The 24,555-nt window shown below is 51.7% G+C and overlaps 1 protein-coding gene across 1 annotated transcript; it reads right to left on the bottom strand.

The window, feature by feature from the left end:
* Window positions 1-193: 193 nt before the first annotated feature.
* NUP160 (nucleoporin 160) lies at window positions 194-23,863 on the bottom strand. The gene is made up of 35 exons (XM_058854907.1): window positions 23,634-23,863; window positions 23,258-23,468; window positions 22,100-22,322; window positions 21,940-22,018; window positions 20,825-20,939; window positions 19,984-20,142; window positions 19,040-19,117; window positions 18,403-18,500; window positions 17,726-17,810; window positions 17,425-17,493; window positions 16,708-16,791; window positions 16,119-16,289; window positions 15,935-16,034; window positions 14,635-14,800; window positions 13,986-14,101; window positions 13,727-13,887; window positions 12,473-12,606; window positions 12,132-12,202; window positions 10,495-10,654; window positions 9,970-10,039; window positions 7,278-7,376; window positions 6,913-7,032; window positions 6,117-6,212; window positions 5,928-6,022; window positions 5,197-5,293; window positions 5,001-5,106; window positions 4,723-4,883; window positions 4,136-4,196; window positions 2,916-3,026; window positions 1,817-1,940; window positions 1,511-1,612; window positions 1,142-1,283; window positions 836-961; window positions 652-756; window positions 194-554 (listed from the first exon to the last, which is right to left on the bottom strand). The coding sequence occupies exons 1-35, from the start codon at window positions 23,834-23,836 to the stop codon at window positions 468-470; spliced, it is 4,185 nt and encodes a 1,394-aa protein (XP_058710890.1). The 5' UTR covers window positions 23,837-23,863; the 3' UTR covers window positions 194-467.
* Window positions 23,864-24,555: the final 692 nt, after the last annotated feature.

Here is a 24,555-nt window from a genome sequence, read left to right as displayed (position 1 = left end):
CCTACAGTTCTTCCTGGGGACTACAGCCCCTTATTATCCTATACCCCCTTCCCCTGAGCTATATCCACTGGGTATTATATGGCTCCATCCCTCCCGATATCTATCTCAGCCCTAGGGCAAGGGCAGTATGGGGATGATCTCTGGATAGGAGCACCACAGTCCTTGCTTTTCCCACCACATCCTTACGCACATCTCAAATAACACTTCCATTTTATTAAAGTTGATCCAAAAACATACCAATAAATAAAAGAAATTCCCAACAGTTCCATGTCTGGAGGAGGCAGAGAACAAAGGGGTGTAATGGCCACACTGCCCAGCTCTGTTGCTCACCCACTGGCCTCAAAAGGGACAGTGAGGGGACACACCCATCGGCGCTCCACCTCCCTCAACCGGATCCTTATGGAAAACAATGGGTAAAACCAGCACCGCGGGGTGAGATGGTGACACTCCTGGGGATGTCACCCGGACTAGGGCCGACAGTACAGGCGCTCCATGGTGGCCACGCTGACCTTCTGCTGGTAGTCCTCCATCCTGTCGTTCAGCTTCTCATAGAGCTGGGAGAGACAAGAGTCACGAGGGATCCCACCCTATCCCACCACCCATCCCACCCTGTCCTGTCCCCATCCCGGTGTTTGGGAGCTTGGTACCCACCACGACGCTGTTCTCGCTGGCGCTGCTCTCCCGCAGCGCCTGCAGCAGCTGGTCAATGGCAGTGTAGGGAAGCCACATCGTGGGGGATGATGGGGACAGTGGGACCTGGAATGGACAGGAACCCTCACATCATGTCCCCCAAGGAACATCCTGCCACATCCCAACAGCGATGAGGTAAGCTCACCTCGATCCCAAAATACTGGTGCCCTTTGCCCAGCACAGCGTCCACGTACTCCAGGACCAAATCCACGGCCTCCTCCAGCAGATCGTAGTTCAGGTACAGGCGCAGCAGCTCGGCAGCATCCACTTCCTGCCAGAAAGAGGAAAACTCAGCCAGGGAACCTGACCAGGACTGGGACCACACTAAGAGAACCTGCTCTGAGCCTTGGTACTGGGCACAGAGCACCTGGCAGGCGTCCATTGGAGTGAGGGTGACCCAGCAGTTCTAGAATTTTAGGGTTTTTGGGGACAGCTGTCTCCCTGTTCTCACCTTGTAGCTGTTAATGAGCCAGTTGGGCAGAGGTATGCCGTGTGCCAGGAGCTTGTTGATGACGCAGCGATGGTACAGGCTGTTCTGCGATGGGTAACGCTCCAAGTAGGATGACAGCAGCCTCCAGGCTTCATCTGTGGCACTGCAAGCAAACAATTCCCCGTGGAACACATGCCAGCAGCTCCTGCCCCTTCTGTGAGGCCCAGAGTGTGCTCCAGGTGATGTGGGGACAGGGTGGAAGCACAGCTCTCCCCACATCCTGTGCCCACAGTTCTGGCCTTAGGGGTTTTATAAGGACCTGTAACCCCCTGGATTCACAAAGAGCTCCTGTCTCCAGATCCTTCTCCCAAACTGTGGAGAAATACCTACCTGGACTCCTTGGTGGTGACCAGTGCTGAGAGTTGGTTGGCTGCCAACCAGTCCCAGGCCTTCGCCTGTGCCGCTTCCCCTCCCAGCTGGAGCTTGATGCACCTGCATGACCAAAAGCCACGGGAAGGCGGGTCCCTCCAGAGCCCAGCCCCTTCCCAACAGCATCAAAACCACCCCTTGCAGGACTATTCTCAACCAACAACCCAGCTGGACCGGCAGGAAAAAATGGCTCTTGGGCAAGTTCCACACCACACCCAAGCCCCTGCATCCTTCCATCCCCTGACAGGGGAGGGCACCCAGACGTACTTGAAGGTCAGGCCCTCAAAGATGGGCGTCAAGGGCAGCTTGAAGGTTTGGCAGAGGGTGATGGCCGAGTCGAAGAGCCCAGCCCGGACCAGCAGAGACACCGTTTCCTCAGGGGTGGAATTGCCTGAAGGGGAGGAAGAGCAGGTAAAGCCTCCCTGAGGAACACCCCAGTGCTCACCAGGACCTCGCCCTGTGTTACTCATTGAGAGATGCAGCAGCAGGGTGCCAACAGCCTCCAACACCCCGCAGCAGTACTCCTCAATCCATAGCTGAAGGCTTTCCTGGCCTCTGGAGCATCCCATGAGCCCAGGAGCTATCCCTGAAGGGACTGGACAGAGCAGCTGTGACCCACAGAGCTGTCCCTGATGGAGAGGGACTCAAGAGGGACACAGGTAGCAAGACATGGTAGGCAAATTCTGCTCCTGTTTGGAATCATTGAATTGTTAGTGTTGGAAAAAGATCCCCAAGATCATTGAGGTTAGGGAGGGGACAGCCTCATCACAGGTCTGTATCCAAGCAAACAATGCATCAGCTCTGCCAGCACAGAAACTGTGGCACTCAGCTCCCTGCGTCACCACTCTGACCTCAAAGCAGCTGTTCCATCCTTTCCCTGCAATCCCGCACTGGGAAGTCACCTCCTCCTGACATTTAGAGGGGAAAGATGTGGACATGTTGTGTAACTTCTACCAGAGATACTAGAAGACTCCAGGTGGGAAAGTTACACCTTCCTGCTCCCCAGAAAGGAACAACTTTCACAGCTTTTTAACAGCATTCCATGAAGCAGGATTGTCCAGGAGAATACATTATTCATCAATTAAAGAGGTTGGATTTGATGATCTCGGAGGTCTTCTCGAACATTAATAATTCTATGTTTCCATGATTTCCAAAATGCCTTTTTTTGTCCCAACTCCACTGCAGACCATCAGAGGTTGGAAAAGCCAAAAAAAGGTTAAAAACTTAAAACTGGTTCTCCTGATGTTCATCTCAGAACCTGCTGAAGTCAGTGGCTGGATTTCATGGTAGGGATGGGAATTTGATGGTCCCTGGCAGCTTCTGGGTTTGCCTCTGGGACAGGACAGAGTGGCTGAAGCCCCCTCACCTGCCACAGCTGCTGTTGACACGTCGTGTTCCACCAGGGTCAGCCGGATCCGTGCCAGCAGACATTCCCTCTCCAAATCCTCCAGCTCCAGGATCTCAATCTGGTGAGTGGCTGGAACAGATGGATACTGGGCTCTCAGTACTTAAAAAAGGGCTCTCTGGGCACTGTGCAGAATGTCATGCAATCACGGAATGGTTTGGGCTGGAAGGGACCTTAAAACTCATCCACTTCCAAGGGTAAGGACACCTTCCGCTATCCCAGGTTACTCCAAGCCCTGACCAACCTGACCTCAGAATCTGCCAGGGATGGGGCAGCCACAGCTTCTTTGACCAACCTGTGCCAGGGCCACAGCACCCTCCTAGGGAAGAATTTCTTCCCAACATTCCATTTAGACCCACCCTCTGTCAGTGTGAAGCCATTCCCCCTCGTCCTGGCATTCCATCCCTTGTTCAAATCCCGTCTCCAACTCTCTTGGAGCCCCCTTAGGCACTGAAGAGGCTCTGAGGTCTCCCTGGAGCCCTTGTAAGAGCATCTCTACAGCCCTCTGCCATCCTAAGAGGATTTGTACCCCAAAAAAGCACCAAAGGAATGATCAGGATTTGCTGACTCTTCCCTGCTTCCTTGACTGTGCTTATGTCCTTGATACCATCCTCCTGCTCCTCCTCCTCCAGATGTTAGATAATATTTGGGAACAGCTGCTGCTTTGCCTGCCAGGCACATGCCACAAAGAAAAAAAAAAAAAAAACCTCTTCAGAAAAGTCAGGTTTAAAAATACCTGACCTTAAATTTTCCTACTGGAACACTGAGGATAACCTGATCCCACATCCTGGGCTGTGGCAGATGCAGGCAGAGCTTATTCCTACACAGGATTTCCAAGGGCACAAACAGCCTTGAACAACTAGAAATTGCCTCAAAAAGCTGGTTTTGTTTTAAATTACATGTTATTTCCACTGAAAAAATGAGCTGTCAAGGCATCAAGCTGTTAGAAGCAGGCACAGGAGCTCCTTGGGGAATAGCTGTTCCCTTGGGGAAATTACTGTATTCCTTGGGGAATATGGCAGGCGTGTTGCAAGTGGGGGACACTGGGAGAGTTATTGACCTTAAAATCCCACAAATTATTGATTTGGTGGAGGCAGGAGCTGGCCTGAGCCATCTCCCAGCTCACATGGGAGCTGCAGAGAGGCTGTGGAAACTCCAGAGCCATGGGACTGGGCACTTACTGGGAACAGCCATGCACTCCCCATCATGGCTCCTCTTCGGGGACGCTCCCGGGCGCTCGTACTTGCAGGAAAAAGCAGAAAGAGGATTTTACCCACCTGGTTTCTGAAGGACAAATCATTGATAGGATAAATCCCAACAAGAGCTCTCCATTTCAAGCCTAGATTTGGACCAGGGAGGATGTACAGTCCCTTGGGAACTCAGGTTACTTTATCCCTGGCTATCAGGAACATCAGGATCAGGTGACCAGGCTGCAGCCACCACCTCCCTGAGTCCTGAATGGGATTTGAAACACAACCCCTGTTACACTAACACTCCTCTGGACTGGTATTCCAGCTGTTCACTTCCTAAAACATTTTCTGTCTTAACACAAGGTAATACACTCCCCTGTCTACCCACCAGCCCATTCACAACAGTTTTCCTGCTTCCCCCCTGCCCTAGAAAGATGGGAATGGCACAAGGGCGATGGATAGGATCGATGAGAAGGGCAAGACGGTTGGCCATGAGCAGCAGATTAAGAAGTCCTATGTCTCTGCTCCCATCAGAAAGGATTTTGGAAGCTCCTTTCCAGGAAGCTCAGCATTCTCACCACAGCTCCAGAGGCTGGCTGCACTATCCAGGCGTATTCCGGGCGGATCAACCGCAGGCAGTTAATGGCAGCCAGGAAACAATTTCCCTGTTTCTGGAGCCCTCGGAGCGTCCGCACCTCCCTGCCCAGCCGCATGCCGTACTCAAACATCACTGTTCCAGCTGAAAACAGGGGAAAGTGCATCAGCCAACAGCCTGGAGAGGCCACACAGCTGGCAGGGGCAGGGAAAGGGTGTCCCAGGCGGGTGGGCAGGTACAAGGTGCCATCCCAAGCTTTACCTTTCCGGTAGTTGTGCCGGTACACGTGGAAGGCGTAGAGCAGCTCGTAGTAGTTGTGAGTCATCAGATCCACGGCCCGAGCATGGGACTCGATGATCCCAACAACCTGCAGCACATGGAGGCTCCAGTGGGTCCATAATCCCTTTAAAGGGAGGGTTGTGCTCTCCCCCTCCACAAGCTGTGATCCCAGGATTACCTCATTGTGAAGGTTCACATAAGGGAATTCCACCAGATCCTGGAGCTGGGATCGCTCACAGAGAACCACCACTAGCTGGCGTAGGCAGTCCAGCTGCCTGCAGAGGGAAGCACAACCCTTTGGAGGAGCAGGAATAAACCCAGGAGCACGAACAAACCCGGGATTTGAGCCACAAACAACCAATTTGTGACAAGCTCCTGCTTCTGGACGAGCTCTGCAGGCTTTTTCCTGGCTTAGAATCAATTTAAACCTTTAAGTTTCTCCTGTGCTGGAAACATCCTCTGGAAAGGCCTCTCAGGATGGCAGTCTCCCTCCCTCCCTCAATCAGTTAAAAAGCATTCCTATTTCTCCCCTGTTATTCCAACATTTTTCTCTGCTAGGATAAAGCTTTCTCTACCCAGTTCATTTTTCAAACTGAAAACTCAACACTAAATCTTTTCTTTATTAAACAAAATCAACTTAGCTCCCATAGCTTCTAAACATAGAATGCTACACATGATCCTTCAGTCTCTTCCCTGTTTTTTCCCCTCCCATTTTCCTCTTTTGAGAGGATGCCAATCCCAGGCGTCCTTCAGATGAACATCCAAAAATGAACTCTACATTTTTAAACCCACCTCTACACATTAACCTAATGCAGCAGTAGTTCCCTCCCCTGAAGTGTCATTTTCCTTTCAGTTTCACGGAAAAATGGGACCATGGACCTCCAACAAATGCTTAAGCTTGTCACCTACCTGCCTGGATCTGGGTTTTGCGTTAAGGCTACGTAGGCTTCGCTATTGTGCCCCAAATCCAAGTGATGTTTGAAGATGCAGGTCCTCAAAGTAGCCTGAAAACAGCACAAATCAGTTATAAAACCGACCAGCAATTCCTGTGGAAGAGGTTTCTGAAGAAACAGCTTACTAGGAAGGAAGTGGCTGTACCTGGCTTCTCCAATCATCTGCTGATTCCATGATAGCCAGGGTGGCCAGCTCGATGACCAGCTCCGGCAAACCCAGCATCTCCAACAAGCGAAGGACCTGGTGGGGGAAGAATACTCCACTAAAGAGTTGGCAGGAGGGTTTTTTGTTGTTTATTCTTTAGGAGATGTTCCAGCCCCTAAAGATTTTTAAGGGATTAGACTTTAAAAGGGAATATTTGCGTAAATTGCAGGGATCTGAATGAAATCCCAGCACAACAGGACCAGGTTATGGCTTCTCTGGAGGATTCACCTCTGTACTTGGGGGATTTTTGAAGCATTTCAGCATTAATGATTAGTTTTCTGGATCCTAAATCCAGGGAATCCCTCACCAAAAGCCCAGCTCCAGGCTTGCAGCCTGCTTGAACCATGGCATTATACAGAAGAAAGATCCTATCTCAAATCAAACATATTAATTTTAATTTGCCTCAGAGCTTAGTAACCTTTGCCTTAGGCAGCATCTTACACCGAGCCTGGACTTGTCTGGCTTCTGCTCCCTGCAGCTGGATCTCATCCTGCCTTTTTCTGCTGGATAACAAAGTCCTTAGCTATTAGGAAACCAATAGGTGGAAAGTACCTAAATTTCACACAATCAGCTTGTCATTAACCCCAGACAAAGTAAAGAAAGTACAGATGTTTCACATTCCAAAAGCTAAAGTTTTCTGAGGCTCAAGTCAATTTCCCCAAATCCAGAGATTGAGCAGGAATTCCCTCTGCAGTGTGGAATGACTTGGTGCCAGTTTACCTGCTCAGGACCGTACCTTGTTGTAGTACTGCAGGCGTGGCGTGGAGACCACCTCACCCTCCTCGGGCTGGATCAGCCTGTCCAGGAACTCCTCTCTTCCCACCTCAGAGGCAGCTTGGCAGAAGCAATCCAAAGCCTGGAAGCAGACCTGGAATCAGCTTGCTGTCCCTTCAGGTGACTGATCCACCTGCTGTACAGGTGAGGGGACAATACTGCCTGTCCCAAGCTCATGAGGTCTTCCCAAGAGCAGATCACACTGGCTGATCCAATCCCATCCTTTCCAAAGCAAGCAGAGCTTGGGAAAGATGTTTCCTGTGCAACCTCCTCCCTCCCAAGGGAAAAGGTCCCAGACCCCAGGAAGGAGATGAGGGAAAGCCTTACCTTGTGCCCTTCACCCATGACAAGGTAGCACCTGCCCATCATGAAGCAGCAGGAGCCCATGTTCACGTGGCACCATGGCTGCAGCAGTCGGATGTATTCCTACGGGAGAGAAGGAACAGGAGTTTGGATTCAGGTCAGCGCTTGCTTGTGATCTGCAGGCACCCAGAACCAGCAAGTTTTTGATGGCCTCTTTAGCTGCTGTGCTCAGACAAATCCTGCTTCTCCAGCCCGAGGGCTGGTCTTTCCAGCCCTAAAGTCCCTTGGATGCACTGATCATGAAATCCTGGTATGGTTTGAGTTGGAAGGGAACCCTTAAGCCCATCCAGACCCACGTCCCTGTGAAGGGCAGGGACATCTTCCATTAGACCAGGCCGCTCCAAGTCCTGTCCAGACTGGCCTTGGACCCTTCCAGGGATGAGGCAGCCACAGCTTCTTTGGGAAACCTGTGCCAGGGCTTCAGCACCCCTACAAGGAAGCATTTTTTTCCATTATCCCATCTAGCCCTGCTCTCTCAGTATGAAGCCATTCCCCCCTGTCCTGTCAGTCCAGGTCCCTGTCCAAAGCCCCTCTCCAGCTCTCTTGGAGCCCCTTTAGGCACTGGAAGAGGCTCCCAGGAGACCGTGAAGTCTTCTCTTCTCCAGGCTGAATATTCCCAGCTCTCTGAGCTCACCAGAGCAGAGCTGCTCCAGCTCTGTAAAAGGGGGAGTTACCCCCCACATGCTCCTGGGAAAAAACTGCTCTAAACAGCTCCAGTATCTGTATGAAGCACCTTAGAAACACCTCCCAACATGCCCAAAAATCAGACAGGATTCTTCGTACATCCTGTTGCAGGGAACTGCAGGGGCAATGTGGACAGAACGTGGAGGGCAGAGCAAAAGCTGCAGTACAATGGGCAAGGCAGGTACTAGAAGGGGAATACCTGTGCAGGAGAGGGCCAGCAGCCAAGGAAGCACATGGATTACAGCATGTGGGAGGGAGAGCCGATGGCACTGAGGGCACAGATGAAGCGAGATGACCCAGCCTGGGCCTGTGCCAGCAGTGCATCCTCGTCATCCTTGGAGAAGCAGCCATGTCCTGCTAGCAGGGCCACGGGACTCAGCAGGAATTCGGAGGAGAAACCAGGACTTGGAAGTCAAGTCAGCTCTACAGGTGCACAAACCACCAGCACCTCTTGCCTCGCCTTTCCTGGCCATGAGTCCTCTCAAAACCACGTGGCAACGCACCTGGAGCCCGGATTCACTGCCTGGATTAGCAGCTACAAGGGATAAATCCTGCTCCAGCTTGTCACACACAATGAGCAGCACGGAGAGGCTTGGCCCGTGTCCCAGGCCTCTGCTCTGTCACCAGACCGTCCCCGTGCCCGCCTGCTCCTTGCAAGGAGCTTCCTGCACCCCCACAGTTCAGGTCACCATGCTCACAGCAAAGCTGCTGTTATCTCCCCAGGGTCAAGGCACTTAATCCAAGTTTCCGTGACCAGCTGGGGTCAGGGAGAGGAACAGAAGGCAGTGGGGAGGAGGAGGAGCCGGGCTCTGCGGAGATAAAAGCCTGGAGGAGACACCAGCGAGGCGAAAGAAATGCAAGGCGATTCAAAGCCTGCACATATGCCAGGAGGGAGAAGATGCTGCTCTAATCTTGGAATTTCCTGGCTCATAGGCTCTGAAGAATTGAAATTCTTCTCTCAATTCTATTCAGCAACAACACAAAAGGAAGCAATTCAGCCCCAGGTATGAGGGGCAGGGAGGATAAAAGGTTCTGCTGAAAAACAGGTCGTCACTAACAGCCTGCCTGGCCCTGGTGCCTCCAGGAATGCCCAGACTGGGATAAAGCATCACGTGGAGCTGCAGACAAGGAATTGTGCAGGTCAGAACTTGAGCACAAGCAACTCCAGTTTGCTTAAAGACATTTAAGAAATAGATGAGCCCTTTCTGGGCTGAAGAAATCCTTCTGAAGCCAGGTCCCATGGGCAATCGTGGGCAAAGGCGGTACAGGAAAGGCTGTGGGCACATCAGCAGCCAACAAGCTCTAGGATTGCTGGGATATTTAAACAGGCTGGGATATTTAAACAGGCTCTGCAAAGGTGTTCAGGAGCGTGGCATCACACAGTCAGACAAGCCCTGGGAGAATAAACTCCTCCATGGAAAGGGAATAGCATAAACCTGAGTATCTGGATGCTCTTGTAAACAGATGAAAGAGAAAATGAAGATGATTCCCCCATGGCAGGGGAATGGAATGAGATGAGCTTTAAGGTCCTTTCCAACCCAAACTGTTCTGGGATTCCACAATCTTAAATCACTCCCTATCAAACACACTGTTGTATTGTCTCAGCTCAGAGAGCAGTGATTACGGGTGGTGGTTTTCAACTGTAACAGCGGAGATTTACATTGGATATTGGGAAGAAATTCTTCCCTGTGACGGTGGGGAGGCCCTGGCACAGGTTGCCCAGAGAAGCTGTGGCTGTCCCCATCCCTGGAAGTGTCCAAGACCAGTCTGGACAGGGCTTGGAGCAACCTGGGATAGTGGACAGTATCGCTGTCCATGGCAGGAGGTGGAACTGAATGAGCTCTGAAGTCACTTCCAACCCAAACCATTCCAGGATTTCACGACCAGGGGAAGGAAGAATTCCAGCACTTGGAAAGACAATGTTTTGGGGAATTTTCCAGCACCTGTGAGAGGGCTGGCATGATGCACTCACCTGGAGCTGGGTGTACTGACAGCTCCCCATCAGGCACTCTGGGAAGAGGAAGCTGGGATTGCTGGGCCATCTGAGCAGAGGTTAAGGAACACAGGACCATCCAGTCTGGAGAGCTTGGAGAACTAGTCTGGAAGTCAACATGCCTCTCACGCTCCGTTTGTGGGGGGAAAGGAGAGAATATTAAGCTGCTCATTATACAAATCATTATTCTGTAATAAGATTTATTCATATTAGAACAAAATCACCAGTACATCTAATCCCCAACTCCTGTTACCCTTCCAAATCCCCCAGCATCCCGCCCCACCAAGTCAAGTAGTGAGAGCTCAGGGGCTTAAAGTCAAAAACTCAAATCCTTTATCGTGCACCTAAACAGGATGAAATCTGCGAAATCTTAAAATACCCACAAATCCCATTAATGCTAAAAACCTCCCTCCTTCAGGAGGCTTGTCTTTGAAATTTGGGGGTGGAAAACTGATTTTGGAACGACAGGCGGCTCAGTGGCAATGGAATCACAGACAAGGATACAGGAGAGGCAGAAAATCAGCCACTATTGAGGTGATGAGGTGAGGCCAATTCAAACTTGTCTCAGCCAAGGAGGTGTTGGGTTGCAGGAAGAGTCGGGATATGATGTGTTTTCTGGCCACTTCCTGAAAGAAGAGCTCCACGATTGTTTGAGGGCCGGATACTAAAAGTACAAATTAAAGGAAGAGTGAGTAGAGAACATGAAGCAGAGATCCCAGGTTTTCCACCCTGTCCTGTGCTCATCAGCCCAAACAGCACAGATTAAGTCAGGGCAAACCAAAAGCACGTTCCATACTCCAACTTGTTGGTTTTGGATTTCTTCTGCCGTCTGGTTAAGTCAGAGGGAGCAGCAGGAGATCAAAGTGCCCCATCCTGCAGTGTTTATTAACCACAGCTCAATTAAAACACACAAAAAAAGGGCTCTGCTCCCTCTCCACTTGTTATTCCCAGGCCAGCTGCAGCTTTCTAGCACGACAGGGCTGAGGGAGTGCTGAGCTGGCTGTTCCATTCCCTCCCTCCTCATTCCAGCATCCCAAAAATCCCCCCTTACTGACTGTTCCCGACGCCTCTTCCCGAGCTGCCACCTCCTTCCCTACGTTTCACATATTTTTCCCTAAAGAACAGTGGCCAAACAGGACTTTCCTCACGAGCCGCCAAGAAATAACCCACGACACCGGCACACACAAAGGATGTTTTCAACTTCCCTGACATTTCCAGCTGCCTCCTGCACCCAAGGCTCTCCATCAGGGAGAGCTCAGGCTCTGAGGATCACTGATGTCAGAAAGCGGAGGACGCTCTTTCCCAGCTCACACGTGGCACTGCTGCCTGTTTGTCCCAGATTTCCCCAGCTCCCTCTGAAGTATCTCAGCCTCCAAGTGCTGACTAGTCACAGCAGGCTCTTACCTGCATGCTTCCTTCCCATCCTTGTTCACCTCCTCCCTCTGGAACCACTTCAAGGCCCACATTTCCCTAATTAAAGCTGCCTTATATTCTCCCAATAAAAAACAAACCCAAAAGTTACATCTTTGCAGCAAAACTTAAAAAATATGAACCAAGTATCAGCTGCAATGTTTTGGGGAGGTATTTCCACATTTTCAAACACGTTTTGAGCAAGTACTTGTACATTCTAATGCTCCCCTGAGCTGCAGCTCTTGGATGCTGTGGGGTAAAGGCTGGAGAGCAGGACAGGCTAGATGGAGCAGGCTGCTCTGAGCAACTCCAGCTAGTGGAAGGTGTTCCTGAATGGTTCCAGGGGTGGAACTGGAGGAACTTTAAGGTCCTTCCAACCCAAGCCACTCCAGGATTCTGTGACAGACTTAGTCTGAGCTACTATAGCCACTGTAAAGTACATGAGGGCTAAGTTTGGTTGATGCTGCCAGGGTTAGAATGAAAAATTTTTGGCTGATTGAGGCATTCCCATCCTTCTCAGGCTGAGAGTAAAATCCAAGTTCAAGACTCCAAGATCCTTTGTTGTTGTGGTTTTTTTTTGTTGTTGTTGACAGCCTGACTAACATCCCCACTTAAATCAGGGTCATTCAACCACACAGTCCATTAGCTCCCTGCATAAAGCACTTCCCTCAGGTGGCAGAGACAGGCTTAAATAACAGAAAGGGAGAGCTGATGATCCGTGGACACCTTACCCAGTTTGTGTGGTGTCAGAGCAGTGGTGTCTGCTAACTCCAACACGGAGAGATGCTGCAGATTAGATTCCCTAGGGAAGAAAGGAGCCATCAGTGAAGAGACAACAAAACGCCTCCTGCTTTAATTGTGCTCATTGTTCAACTCCCACAGAGCATGGAACAGCGAGGCCTCGCAGGGCAGATTTAGCACAAGGCAGAGTCAGCTCAGAACTTGGAAGGGAAAAAACCCTCCCCAGTGCTCCTGGAGCAATACTCCCACAGCAAGCACCTGCTTTCCACACCAGGAAGGGCATTTCAGGTGGATTAAGGAGGAATCAAAGCCAGGCCAGGTAGAGACTTACAGCGTGTCCAAGGGGACGTCGGAGGCCAGGCACTGGCTCGCCCACCGGATCAGGAAGTAGGACAGCAGCAGGGGAGAGGTGCGGTGCAGCAAGTCCTGCTGGGACTGGAAGAGCTGTCCCCCTCCCAAAACCATCTGCAAGGAAAGCAGAGAGCTTGGCACACTTGGAGCAACTGCAGGACAAGGGCAACCAGAGAGGTTTGTGTCAGGCCCAGCTTGTCCCTTCTGCAAACACCAAGGTGTTCAACAGCCTGGCAGGAGCTCAGCCCTCCCAGGGAATCAGCAGGACTCCTGCCCCACCTCTGGAAGTGTTCAAGGCCAAATTGGAAGGTGCTTGGAGAAACCTGGCCTAGCGGAAAATGCCTCTGCCCAGGGGGGAATTAAACAGTCTTTAAGGTCCCTTCCAACCCAAAGTATTCCGGGATTGCTGTCCCTGAGACTGAAAACATGGTTTTGCTGCAGAGATCGCATCAGAGTCTCCATAAGCTCCAGCAAAGAGCACGAGTCACAGGAGATGAAACAATCTGAGCTTTCAAAGGACACAGGTATGCCAAGGTGGGAAAGCAGCAGGTCACATGTCTCATGGTCTGGGAGAGCCCAGCTCCAGAGGGCACCTTGCAATGCACTTTAAATGCTACCAGGACAACCCTGTACAGGAAAAAGGGATTTATTTTCAACCAGGAAACTCCTGGCTATTTCTAAGTAAATAATATTGGTTTAAACAAGGCTGTCCCTGTCTGGGGACTTGTTCTGTATCCCTGTGTCCCTGTGAGCAGCAACATGCCTCACGTGGCCTCAGGCCTGATGGGACAGACCCAAACCAGTCCTTCCCACCACTCCAAACACAGCTACTGTCGTGGGGGTTGTTTGCTCTGGCTGGAGCAGCTTCCAAGGGGCCGAAACTGCAGCCTTGGAGTGTGCAGCCACAGAATGGAGCTGCCATCGGTGCTGGGAGAGCGATGGGAGGATGACTGGGAAAGCTGCATGTGTGCTGATTCACACAGGAGGCTGGAATTCATGCCCTCCTTCCACAAATACAGCTTGGCTTTCTCCTTCCTGGATGTTCACCGAGGAATAAAGGGAATTAGGCTGCTTTGCTTAGGAAGACAAAACCAGCTGGAGAGAGCAGGACCTGCCCAAGCCTCGGGCTATTCCAACAGCCTTGTGGGAAGAGACAGAGCTCCGCCCTGCACCACCAGCAGAACCCCACAGGATTCCCAAATCCCGGGGCGTGGCAGCCGGGGGCTGCACTCACTGGATCTCCGAGGCGCAGCAGGAGCTGCTGGAGGATGAGCAGGTCCCGGCAGAGGAGGAAGCGGACGGTGCAGATCTTGGCCACCCCCCCGCACACCACATTCCCTGCGGTGGTGCTGCCGAACAGCTGGGACAGGTTCATGCGCAGCGCCAGGTGAGGACCTGCGGGGAAAACCAGCCAGGTGAGGCAGGAGCCACACAGGCAGGAACAATTCCCAGGGTAAGGACACTTCCTAGCGTTTCCCAGAAAGAGCTTTCACCTCTTTCCATCTCAGCGTCTGTCTCGTAGTCCATCTCTCGGATGAGCAATCCAATGGCATGGATGGGGTTCCTGATCTCCTGCAGTTTGCTGTGGATATCCTCCATCACATTTTCCCTGCAAAATCAAAAAGATCCTCATCATCACGAACGGCAACCTGAGGTTCCAACTGAAGAGGGCTCCCTTACACTCCCTTCCAGTGAGGATCAGTATCTGATCAGCCTGGACATTCCTAACTGGAATCCTTGGCTAGCTTGTGAGTTTTATTACAGCGCCTGCAGGGACCAGTCTATTTATTCCACTACCTCAGGCTACCAGGAAATAACAGCCAGATAGTTGGCATTCCACAAGGAAACGATTTCAGGTTAGCACAGGAACCACACAGGACCACACGGTTTGACCAAGGCTCTGACCTCTCCCTCCAGGCACTTCTTTCCACACCTAAAAGGAATCTGTCCCTCTTCTCTAGGTTGTGGATGGAAGACCCTGCTAACGACACCAAAGCATGGTCCTCATCCCTGGAAAAGTCTCCTGCAGCACAGGGCAAGGAGCCCACACATCTCAAACGCCCTTGGATGTCAAGCAAGGACGGCTCGGGACAATCCCAGCTCAGCCACCCTGAGAAGCTTCTGGAAAACACATCTCCTTACGTGTCATTAGCTATCAAGTCCTCCAGGATCTGCTCTGCAGCCTTTTCTGGAGGCTGGAGGCGGGAGCAGGCCATTTCCATGATGAATGCCATTTCCATGGAAATTGATTCTCCGATCAGGCGAAGGCACTGGACAAGACAGACAACATCACGAGACATCTCCAAATCTGCAATGAAAGAATCTAACTGTGTATTTTCCAAGAGATTTCCAAGGGAAGGTGGGAAGACCATGCAAAAGCCAGTTAGTTCAGCTCCTATCACCAGCAGACTGGTCCCAGTTCCCTGTGCCAAACCTTCCCCAATAACAATGAGGCTAAATTAAAGCTCAGGAGTTGATAAGGGAAACATTTGGGATTTATTGTTTGGAAAATAAAAAATGATGCAACAATAAAAAACCTAATTCCCTCCAAGGAATCTTTTCCAACCACAGGTTGAAAGAAAATAATTAGTGCAAGAAAATATATCCTGGAGAAAATGTCTCAGCTTGGCTCTGCAATTCTTTATGGGTGAGATTTTAAATTAAATCCCATTTTTTGCAACTGTGACTGTTTAAAACAGCCAGGGCAGGAACTGCTGGGGCTCCCAAATCCTGCCCAGGCCTCCAGCTTTCCTTCCCTCTGCTCCACAAAAAGCTCAACCAATGGACGATGATCCTGCTTTATAAAAATATATAAAAATCACTCAAGCACGAAAGTGGAGCTTAGGTAACATTTTCCATTGCCTTTTTCTTAGTGAAACGGCATTCCAGGGCCAGCAAAGCACAGAGGGCACTGTGGTGACAATATTAATGACATGTTTTCCATACTCTGGCATTCACTTCCTGGAGACAAGGAACAGCACGGCCCCTCTCCAAAGCTGATGTGAAAACATCTCGTAAATTCTGGAATGGTTTGGGTTGCAATGGACTTTAAAGCCCATCCAGTCCCACTCCCTGCCATGGGCAGGGACACCTTCCACTATCCCAGATTGCTCCAAACCCTGTCCAACTTGGCACTGGACACTTATGAAGATGAGGCAACCACAGCTTCCTCTGGGCACCTGTGCCAGAGCCTCCCCACCCTCACAGGGAAAAATTTCACCCAACCCAAACAATGCCACAATTCCATGATTCTACTGGCAGCCTTGGCACTACTTTCTAATTGCTGGTGTGAGGCATGACAGCCAAGTTTCACAAAATAAGTATTCCTGCAAAGTCCAAATAAAAGTATCTCCATGCAACTGTGTATCAGGAGCTCTTCAAAGGATCTCTATGGAAGCTCCCACATCTCTGACAGGAGGGAAGAAACTCCATCCATTCTCACCTTCAAAGATGGCAGCGTCATCCTCGGTCAGGAGGTGCTCGTTGGAGAGGAGATAGAGATGATCAACCAAGGAGCAGGGCACAAGGAAGGACATGGAGCCCTGAAAGGTGAGGAGAAAGCCCTTGAGCTTCCCAAATCCTCTGGAAAAACATGTTCAGGGAATCTCACCACCACCCAGCCTCACCTTCTTTAGCAGGCACACCATGCTGGTGTAGGGGTTCAGGTGCAAGGCCAGGGGCCGGGAAAGAGCCTCCTGGTACTGCAGGCAGCAGGCATAGAACTTGGACCAGAATTCCACCTGCAGCTGCCAAAACTCCTCTGGGGAGCACTCGTATTCCGTCACACTGCCCTGGAACTGGTGGGGGCAAAACAAGGGAATCAGGAATGGCCGAGTGACATAAGAACAGGATAAAACAAGGGAAACTCAGACCCAAAAAGAACATAGGGATCTCTCAGGAAGGTCCCCTAATAATTGTTATTTGGGAGATAATCCCTCTATTTTGGATTCTCCTCCAAAATGATGAGCAATCACTCTGCATGGTGGTGGTCTGGGCACCGTGTGATGGGTGACCCAAGTGCACACAGGGAGCAGAGACAGAACAGCCAGGATTCCAAAAACCCCAGGCAGGAAGGATGAAGATTTGCACTTTTTAAAAAGTTTCATCGTTCCCTTTGGAGAACTAAAGGATAAACCAAGGTGTGGAGTCACTTGGCACCTAAAACATCATGACATCATGTACAAAAAAATATCCTGGGAGGAAAATCCATCTCACCTCGTTTTCCACGGCTAAGGTGACCTCTTTCCTTAACTCATCCCATGTCAGATCCATGTGCCTCTCAGTTCCTTGAGAAAAGATCTGCAAAGCAGCACAGGAAACTTGGATTTAAGGCAAAATAAGTCTCACCAAGGGCTGAAGCAGCACTGAGTGAGGTAAAGCAGGACAAGAGCATCAGCCAGCACTTTGTGGGATGGAAGTGTTAAAAGAAAGGTCTGGATGCTAAATTTGGGATACATGGATGTGTGGCAGTGTGCAGCCACCACACCTCAAAGGATTTAAAATCCACGTGATGTGGCACTTGGGGACATGGGTTAGTGGTGGTCTTGGCAGTGCTGGATGGAACTGTCAGATTCCACCATCTCAGAGAGCTTTTCTGACCTTAGTAATTCCATGATTCTGTGACATATCCTGACAAACAGCACCACAGGGCACTGAGTTCCCGTTCTCCTGGCTAAATCAGCAGGAATGAAAAACAAGCTCAGCAACTTGCTGTGCTATCCAAAGGGGAAAAAAAAAAATTATCTGGACTCCAGGTTCCACCTCTGGCTGTGGGCACACAGCAGCTGCAGCACAGCCCAGCAGCCACCAACTCATTCCAGGGACGCCCCATGAAAACATGCCTGGCAAGAGCTCCAAGGAATCCTGCTGCCTCACATCTAAAGGGCCAGGAAGAGGATGAAAAGAGAGCATCCCAAGCTCTCTCTCATTTACCTGCAAAGCCTTCTGGATAGCTGCATTAGTGAACCGGCCTGGCATGAAGAGATATTCCAAGTAGATTTCCTGCAAAAAGACTGTGACTTAAGGAAGCTCAAGGATGAGGAGAACACTTAAGATGCTGTTTCTGGTCTTTCTTCCCATTCCCAACATCATTCCCTGGATCTGTGTTTCTGTCCACACCCTGCTCCAACCTGGGATCAAAAACAGCTTCCTGCACACCCCTGACTTTGTTTATTCCCATTTTCTCTGCTGAGTGGCCTCACTGTTTTTTGGTGCTGTTCTATGGGTGGCTCACCCTGGGGTCCTGATCCTGTCGGACTGTCACCTCCTCCTCAGGGAGCGGCTGCACAAACACCTGGTTCCACTGGCCTGCAACATTCCTGGAAAGAAACAAACCTGGAATCAGCTTGGCATCCACCTGAACCAAACCTATGGCTTTCATCAGCAAAAACAGCCCTCTGGGTGTGGAAACAGGAGGTCTGTGCAGTGACAAAGGACATATTTTGGCAGGAGAGATTAACTGTAGTACTCCTAGCCATAAACTGATGGAACAAGTTAGAACCCTTCATTTAAATCAATGTTCTCCCCATCACACAAGCTTACAAGCAACTCTCAGACTGACCAGTAACTTAATCTCCTAAAATCTGTACACTCACGGCATTTTTCATCCACTGTTCAGCACCCTGGCTCTGCACCAACCCACCCTCTCAGCTTTATATTCAGGGATGATCCTTTCTCACCACCATCTCCCCAAAACACGTTTTTTCCTGGAAGGGACCATCTGGCTGTTTTGAAGGAGCTGTGGGGAAGCACAGCGCTCCCTCTGCCATGCTCAAACTCCACTTCCAGCAATCCCGCAGCCTGGATTTTTACATTTTCCATGCTCCAGCAGCTTGAGTATAAATCTCTAAGTTGAGGAGTTCTGACAGGGTTTTCCTGCAGTTATCCCAGTGATCCATGCCCAAAACTCACTGTTCAAAGTTGATGTATTTCACAACTGTTTGGTTCTCCTCATTGTGCCACAGTGCCCAGATCTCGGCTGAGGTTAAGGCAAAGTCAACCAGAGTCTCCTAGGAAAGAATGAAGAGACAATTTCCTTTCTTATCCCCAAATTAAGAGTACAGCAGAGAAAGGTGGGTACTTAACAACAGCAGTACATTCCCTTGTGGAATTTAACAGGCTTTGGGAATTGTTTAGCCTGGAAAAGCAAAGGCTTTGGGGTGAACTAACTGCCCCTTCCAGTACCTGAAGGAAACCTACAAGAAAGATGGAGAGGGACTTCGGACAAGGGCTTGGAGTGACAGGACAAGGAATGGCTCTACACTGAAAAAAAAGGAGATTCAGATGGGATATTGGGAAGCAATTATTTCCTGTGAGGGTGCTGAGGTTGCCCAGAGAAGCTGTGGTTGCCCCATCCCTGAAAGTGTCCAAGGCCAGGTTGGACAGGGTTTGGAGCAACCCGGTCTAATAGAAGGTGTCTCTGCCTCCTACAGCAGGAGGCTGGAACAAGATGAGCTCTAAGGGACTCCTTCCAACCCAACCATTCCACGACTCTATGATTTAAATCCCAAAGGCCTCTCCTTCCAGGGGGCCAGGCCCCAGCTCTCACCTGCGAGGAGAACAGGGAGGAGATGTGGTCAAGGCTGTAGCGGTTGTTCTCAGTGGTCACCAGCTGGAAGACACAAAACTACAAACACACCTCATAAATCATTTCCTGAAGGACTAGACCAACACATCTCAGGGAATCTCATCATTCCAGTCCATCTCCCTGCCCGGTGCTAGGGGTAACAGACCCCAGAGGACAAGAGGGGTGAGCTGAGCACACCACTGGACCCTCTGCACAGACATGCTGGCATCACCCTTCTCCCCAAGGACACTCATCCTTGCCTGGCCCTGAAGGACTCCCAGGTCATTCCAAACACTAAACCTGAAAAACTTTAAGACCACCACACCCAGCACTGCCAGTGACCACAAGATGTGGGAAAAGAAGGAGACTAAGGTGGGAAAGCCCCAATTCCTCAGCTGCAGGCCTAGCTCTGCATGTTCTTCCCAAAGCAGAGCACTCATGGGACAACAGGACTCATACTCTTGTTCTGTGTGGGAATTCCCTGGAGAAAGGGATAAGCTGTCCAACAGATGAGCCTGGTTTGTGCCGTCATTCCCCTCCTGCTAAATTTATCGTTCTCCACAAAAAGTTCTCCCCAAGCTGCAGAAGCATCCACACGCTCCCAGGAGCCTGGTGTAAACACACCATCAGCATTTCCATGCTTTTAGCTCCTTTTGGACCTTCCCTTTTCCCACGGCACATCCACGCTTTTGGAGCAGGAGGTAAACAAGTGTACTAGCCCTCACAGATCAGCTTAGTCACACAGGGAATTCCACTCCCAGGGCTCGGGCACACATATCCTGCAATGTTGTGAGGGGGAAAATGTTTATTCAGAAAGCGCTGATCCCTCCAAAGGGTCACACATGAAACTTTTCTCTATTTCTTGCCTTCCAAACCCAATTCTTAGGGGACTCTTCTTGCAGCCTGAAGAGCCCGTGGCTCCATACCTGCCCTCGCTTGGGAGCGTGCATGTAGACTCCCAGGTAAAGGCCCAGGGACTGGGAGAAGGCCAGGCGCAGGCGGTGCCCGGTGCCAGCCGCCAGCCGCAGGTCCCTGCTGACCGGCATGAACTCCAGCAGATCCGCCACCATCAGGCACATCTGATCCTGCAAACAACAAAAGTATCAGGAGAGCAGCTTAGGAAATACTCTGGATTGAGAAAATGCTCATCTCCCTCCTCTCCTTTCCCTTCTGACAACATCTGACAACATCTGCCCAGAATTCTCCATAACAGAAGTTAATTAAGGATCCATACATTTACCTGAACCACTCCTTGGCTTCTCCTAGCTCACCTGGGCCCCCTTCCCACCAATCCTACAGGCTGCCGGAGCTCAGGCATGTAGGATAAAGCTTCCCCTCCCTCCCACAGCACATTCCAGTGCCACTGAGCCGTGAAAGCGACGTGCTGCTCCATTAGCTCTGGCACTCAATATCTGGAGCAAGAGGCTTTTATTAACTTCTTGTTGACAAAGACAATTTCATTACTGTTAAAAGCACGTGAAAATCCATTTGGGATGGCTCCTTGGGCCTCAAAACACTCCTGCCTGCCTTCCCAAATGCTCCAGTTGGTCTGGAAAAAACAACTCTTATCCCAGGAATGCGGCTGGGCAGGAAACCCCCTCGCTTCACAGACACTGCTACCCAAAACACACCACGACTGTTCTCGCATATTGTCCCAAAATCCCAGTGTGGAGAAGCCACAATTTAATGGGAGACAGATCCATGCCAAGCACTCATCCATGATTCCTTGGGCTTCATTTCGCTCCCCCAAACCCAAGTTCTGCTCACCTTGTAGGACCACATCCGGAGCTTATGGTCCTGGCAGAGGGCGAAGAGGACGGCGTCGTGATCCAGGCAGTGCACGGAGAGGCTGACAGGCACATCCGAGGGGCCACCATCGCCTCTGGAAAACCAGAGGTTACATCAACACCTTCAAAGGAAACTCTCCGTCCCTGGAAGTGTCCAAACCCAGCCTGGACACTGGTCTAGTGGAAGGTGTCCTTGCCCTAGGCAGGGGGTGGGACTGGATGAGCTCTAAGGCCCTTTCCAACTCAAACCATTCCAGGATTTCATGATTTTAAAATCACAGAAGGTGCACAGATCCAAGGCAGTGGGGTTCCACCACTGCACTTAAATCCAAACAAACCGGTGAGATGAGGAGAAGGGAATGTTTCAGCATCCATGGAACAGAGGATCACACCACACCAGTGACACTCAGTTCTTCACTTGCTTTGGTGGAACTGAAGCACATTCCCACTTCCCCATCCCCAGCCAGGTACTTGCAGAACACAGGTGAAGAATCCAGAGAGGAAAAAAGGATCCAAGCAACCCCCAGCATGGATCCTGCCAGCCACTGACAAGGATCCAAGAAGCCATGAGCGAGGATCCTGACAGCCCCCAGCAAGGATTCTGACATCCCCTGGGCAACAACCCCCAATGGTCAAAGTCACTCAGGGCATCAAGGGACTCACTCCCACTTCCAAGAAAAAGGCCCTAGGATTCAGCTGTGTGCTCTAAGCCACCCTAACAATCCCAACCCTAACGATCCAAATCCACCACAGAGCATCCATGTGATTCCCACGCAACCTCTGCTTGTCAGGAACGCGCCTGGCTCCTCAGCACCAGGCCAGAGTAATCCCTAATCCATGCTGGCTGCAAGCCACATCCTGAGCAAATCCTTGGAGGCCAATTACTAGAGAACATATTCACAGACACATGGAATCAGCAGGACCCTGCTAATCCAGCATTCCACTCTCAGCTTCCGTACTCTGATAGCTCCTGTGACCCTGCTAACTTTTTTGTGTGGAGTATTTATAGGTGACTGTATGACTTGAGCTAAAAATTCCAGGTGAGGGGATCCAAAAGCCAAAATTAGCTCAGTTTACCCATCTCCAGGCATTCACCTGATGGCAGTCGGCATCCAGCCCGTGAGGAAACGCTGCACCACCGAGCTCTGCTTCAATTCCACGACAGAAACACTTCCTTAAAAACAAAAGGAAAATCAAAAATGAAGATCAAATGAAATTCCAAGGCGGGTGAGGGGCTGTAGTACACAATCCTTACCCTGCACATCGGGAGGGGGCAGCTTAAGGACAAAGATCCCTCCTGAGGCAGAGGGAAGGGCGAAGAGAGCCTCCCCCTCACTGCTCAGCCAGGCTGCAGAGGCCACGGAGTTGGGAGCCAGCCCTGGCACGCTGGGAATCACGTAGTAATTGGAGGGATCCCTGATGTGGATTTTGCTGATATCTGTAAACACGGACTGCACTTGGCTCTCTGTTATCAGCTCCTGGAAGGAAACAGGAGAAAACAGCCTCAAGTTGTGCCCAGGGGAGGTTCAGGTTGGGTATCACAGAAAACTCCTTCATGGAAGGGGTTATCAGGCATTAGAACAGGCTCCAGTGGTGGAGTTCCCATCCCGTGGGGACATGGGTGGCCTTGGCAATGCTGGGGAATTGGCTGGACTCCATGATCCTAGAGGATTCCACAAAACATCAAATCCTGAGCACACATATCTAAGGCACTGGACAAAAAAAAAAAACCCCACCAGACACTGATGAAATGACAACTGTCTCCTTGATAAAAAGGATTTTTCCAGTAAAAAATCTCTGGGACAGATCAGAGAAAACCACTAGTGACAAATCCCAGGAAGAGCAGCTCTGCCACAGCACAGGGTCATCCCTTGGGAAAGCTCTCCAGAGCCCTTAAAGTAGGAAAGAAGCTCTCCAGGAGGGAAGAGGATCCTGGCAAGAAGCAGGCACAAGAGGAACTCAGAGCAAATAGGGAGAATCACAGAATCCTGCAATGGTTTCAGTTGGAAGAGACCTTAAAAACCATCCAGTTCCAACCCACAGCCACAAAAAGACGGTAAATGTGATATAAACCCTGCCTGGGATCCATCTGCCACGTGAAATACAGATTCCAACTCAGACAAAACCAGCCTGCAGCCTTCTCAGCTGAGGAAAAAAAAGACAATCCAACCAGGAAGGATTCTGGAGAAGATGAGACTCATTCCCGACAGCATCTCAACTCCAGTGTCACCACAGTCCACATGACACAGGCTGGAAACCCAGTCAGTTCCTGAGCAAAACACGGCTAAATTCCCCAAACCTCCACTTTTCTTCTTGTTCCCGATGTATTTTGGGTCACCTACTCCCTTCCCAAGCCCTCCCCGTGGTGAGGAGGGTCGCCTGTCCCGGCCCCGGGGGCATTCCCGGCACTCACGCTGCGGTAGAGGCGGGCGGGGTGCGGGAGCAGCAGGCGGTGCACCGTCTGCGCCGTGAGCAGCAGCAGCACCAGGTGACTCTGCACCTCGCACAGGTGGATCCCGCCCGGCAGGAACGGGCAGCCCTGGATCCGCAGCCGCACAGCGTTGTTCAGCAGGTTCACGTCCAGGGACTCCTCCACCAGCTCCACCGTGTCCCCCGACGTGCTCCTGCGGGAACAGAGGGGCAGACGTGGATGAGGAGGGGCTGAGAGGGGAGAGAAGGGCAGAGATGAGGGTGATCTGAGAGACGGGAGGGTCTCAGGAGGGTGGGAAGGGAGAGGTGTGGATGAGGAGGGTCGAAGCCAGGCAAGGCGGACGGGGGCGTGCACTCACCATCGCACCCAGCGATTCCTGGTGGCGGCCCCGAGCTGCGCGCTCTCTTGGTAGCAGAAGCCGCCGGCGCTGTCGCTGTAGCGCCCGGCAGGGAGCGGGACGACGCCGGGGGGGATGAAGAGCAGCTCCTGCGGGGCTCGCGGCGGGGCCCGGCCAGCCGCGCTCAGCTCCAGGCAGCTCCGCACCGCCAGAGCCGCCGCCATCTTGGGCCGCCGCGTTCCCGCCTCGGCCGCGCGGGGCTCGACGGGAAGGGGAGGGAGCGGGCGCCCCCTGGCGGGCGGGAGGACGGGGGCAGGAGGGGGCAGGGCGCCCCCTGGCGGGAGGAAGGACAGGGGGCAAGAGGAAGAGGAAGGGAGGAGGGGGGAGGGCTGGGAGCAGGAGGGTGGGGAGAGGGTTTGGGGAGAGGGATCTGGGATGGAGATGTGGGAAAGGAACTATGGAGAGGGGAGAACGGGGAGAAAATGTGGGGAGGGGCTACAGGGAGAGGGGGAAAAGGAAGGGCTACAGGGAGAGTGGATGTGGGGAGAAGGTAAGGGGGATTTGGGGAAGGGGTTTGGGGAGGGTCTACAAAATTTGGGGCAGGACATTGGGGGACAGGACAGGAGGTCGGTCTGGTTTAGTGGGGGCATGTGCCCTCAGCAGCAGCCACCCTGCCAGCTCCTGACACCCACCTGTGCCCATCCCTCATCCCAGTGAAACAGCCCACATTCCATGTCCTGCACACTGGACCCAGCCACCGGCAGAGCTCACGTTCCCACACTGGTGAGGGCAGTGGGGACCCCGCCGTCCCATGGATGCCACAATAGCACACAGTGCCAGCGCCGGTGCTGGGCCTGGCCAGGCTCCCGCTCTGCTCGGAACAATCCGGCCTTTGAGCTGGATCCAGTGCCGGCGGCACAAGGCGCCTGCCTGTAGAATGGGC

This window comes from Poecile atricapillus, chromosome 1 (assembly GCF_030490865.1).
Source record: "Poecile atricapillus isolate bPoeAtr1 chromosome 1, bPoeAtr1.hap1, whole genome shotgun sequence".
Taxonomy (NCBI): domain Eukaryota; kingdom Metazoa; phylum Chordata; class Aves; order Passeriformes; family Paridae; genus Poecile; species Poecile atricapillus.
Note: the sequence above shows the minus strand (reverse complement) of the source record. Positions and strands in the feature narration are given on the sequence as shown.

Bases quoted from the DNA above. Each gene is read 5' to 3' on its own strand.
- NUP160 (XM_058854907.1), bottom strand. From the start codon at position 23,836: ATGGCGGCGGCTCTGGCGGTGCGGAGCTGCCTGGAGCTGAGCGCGGCT. The intron at 7,033-7,277 runs GTAAGGCTTTCC...GTCTGCTTCCAG, and splicing joins TCATGGGTGAAGGGCACAAG to GCTTTGGATTGCTTCTGCCA. The intron at 1,284-1,510 runs GTAGGTATTTCT...GTTTGCTTGCAG, and splicing joins GTCACCACCAAGGAGTCCAG to TGCCACAGATGAAGCCTGGA.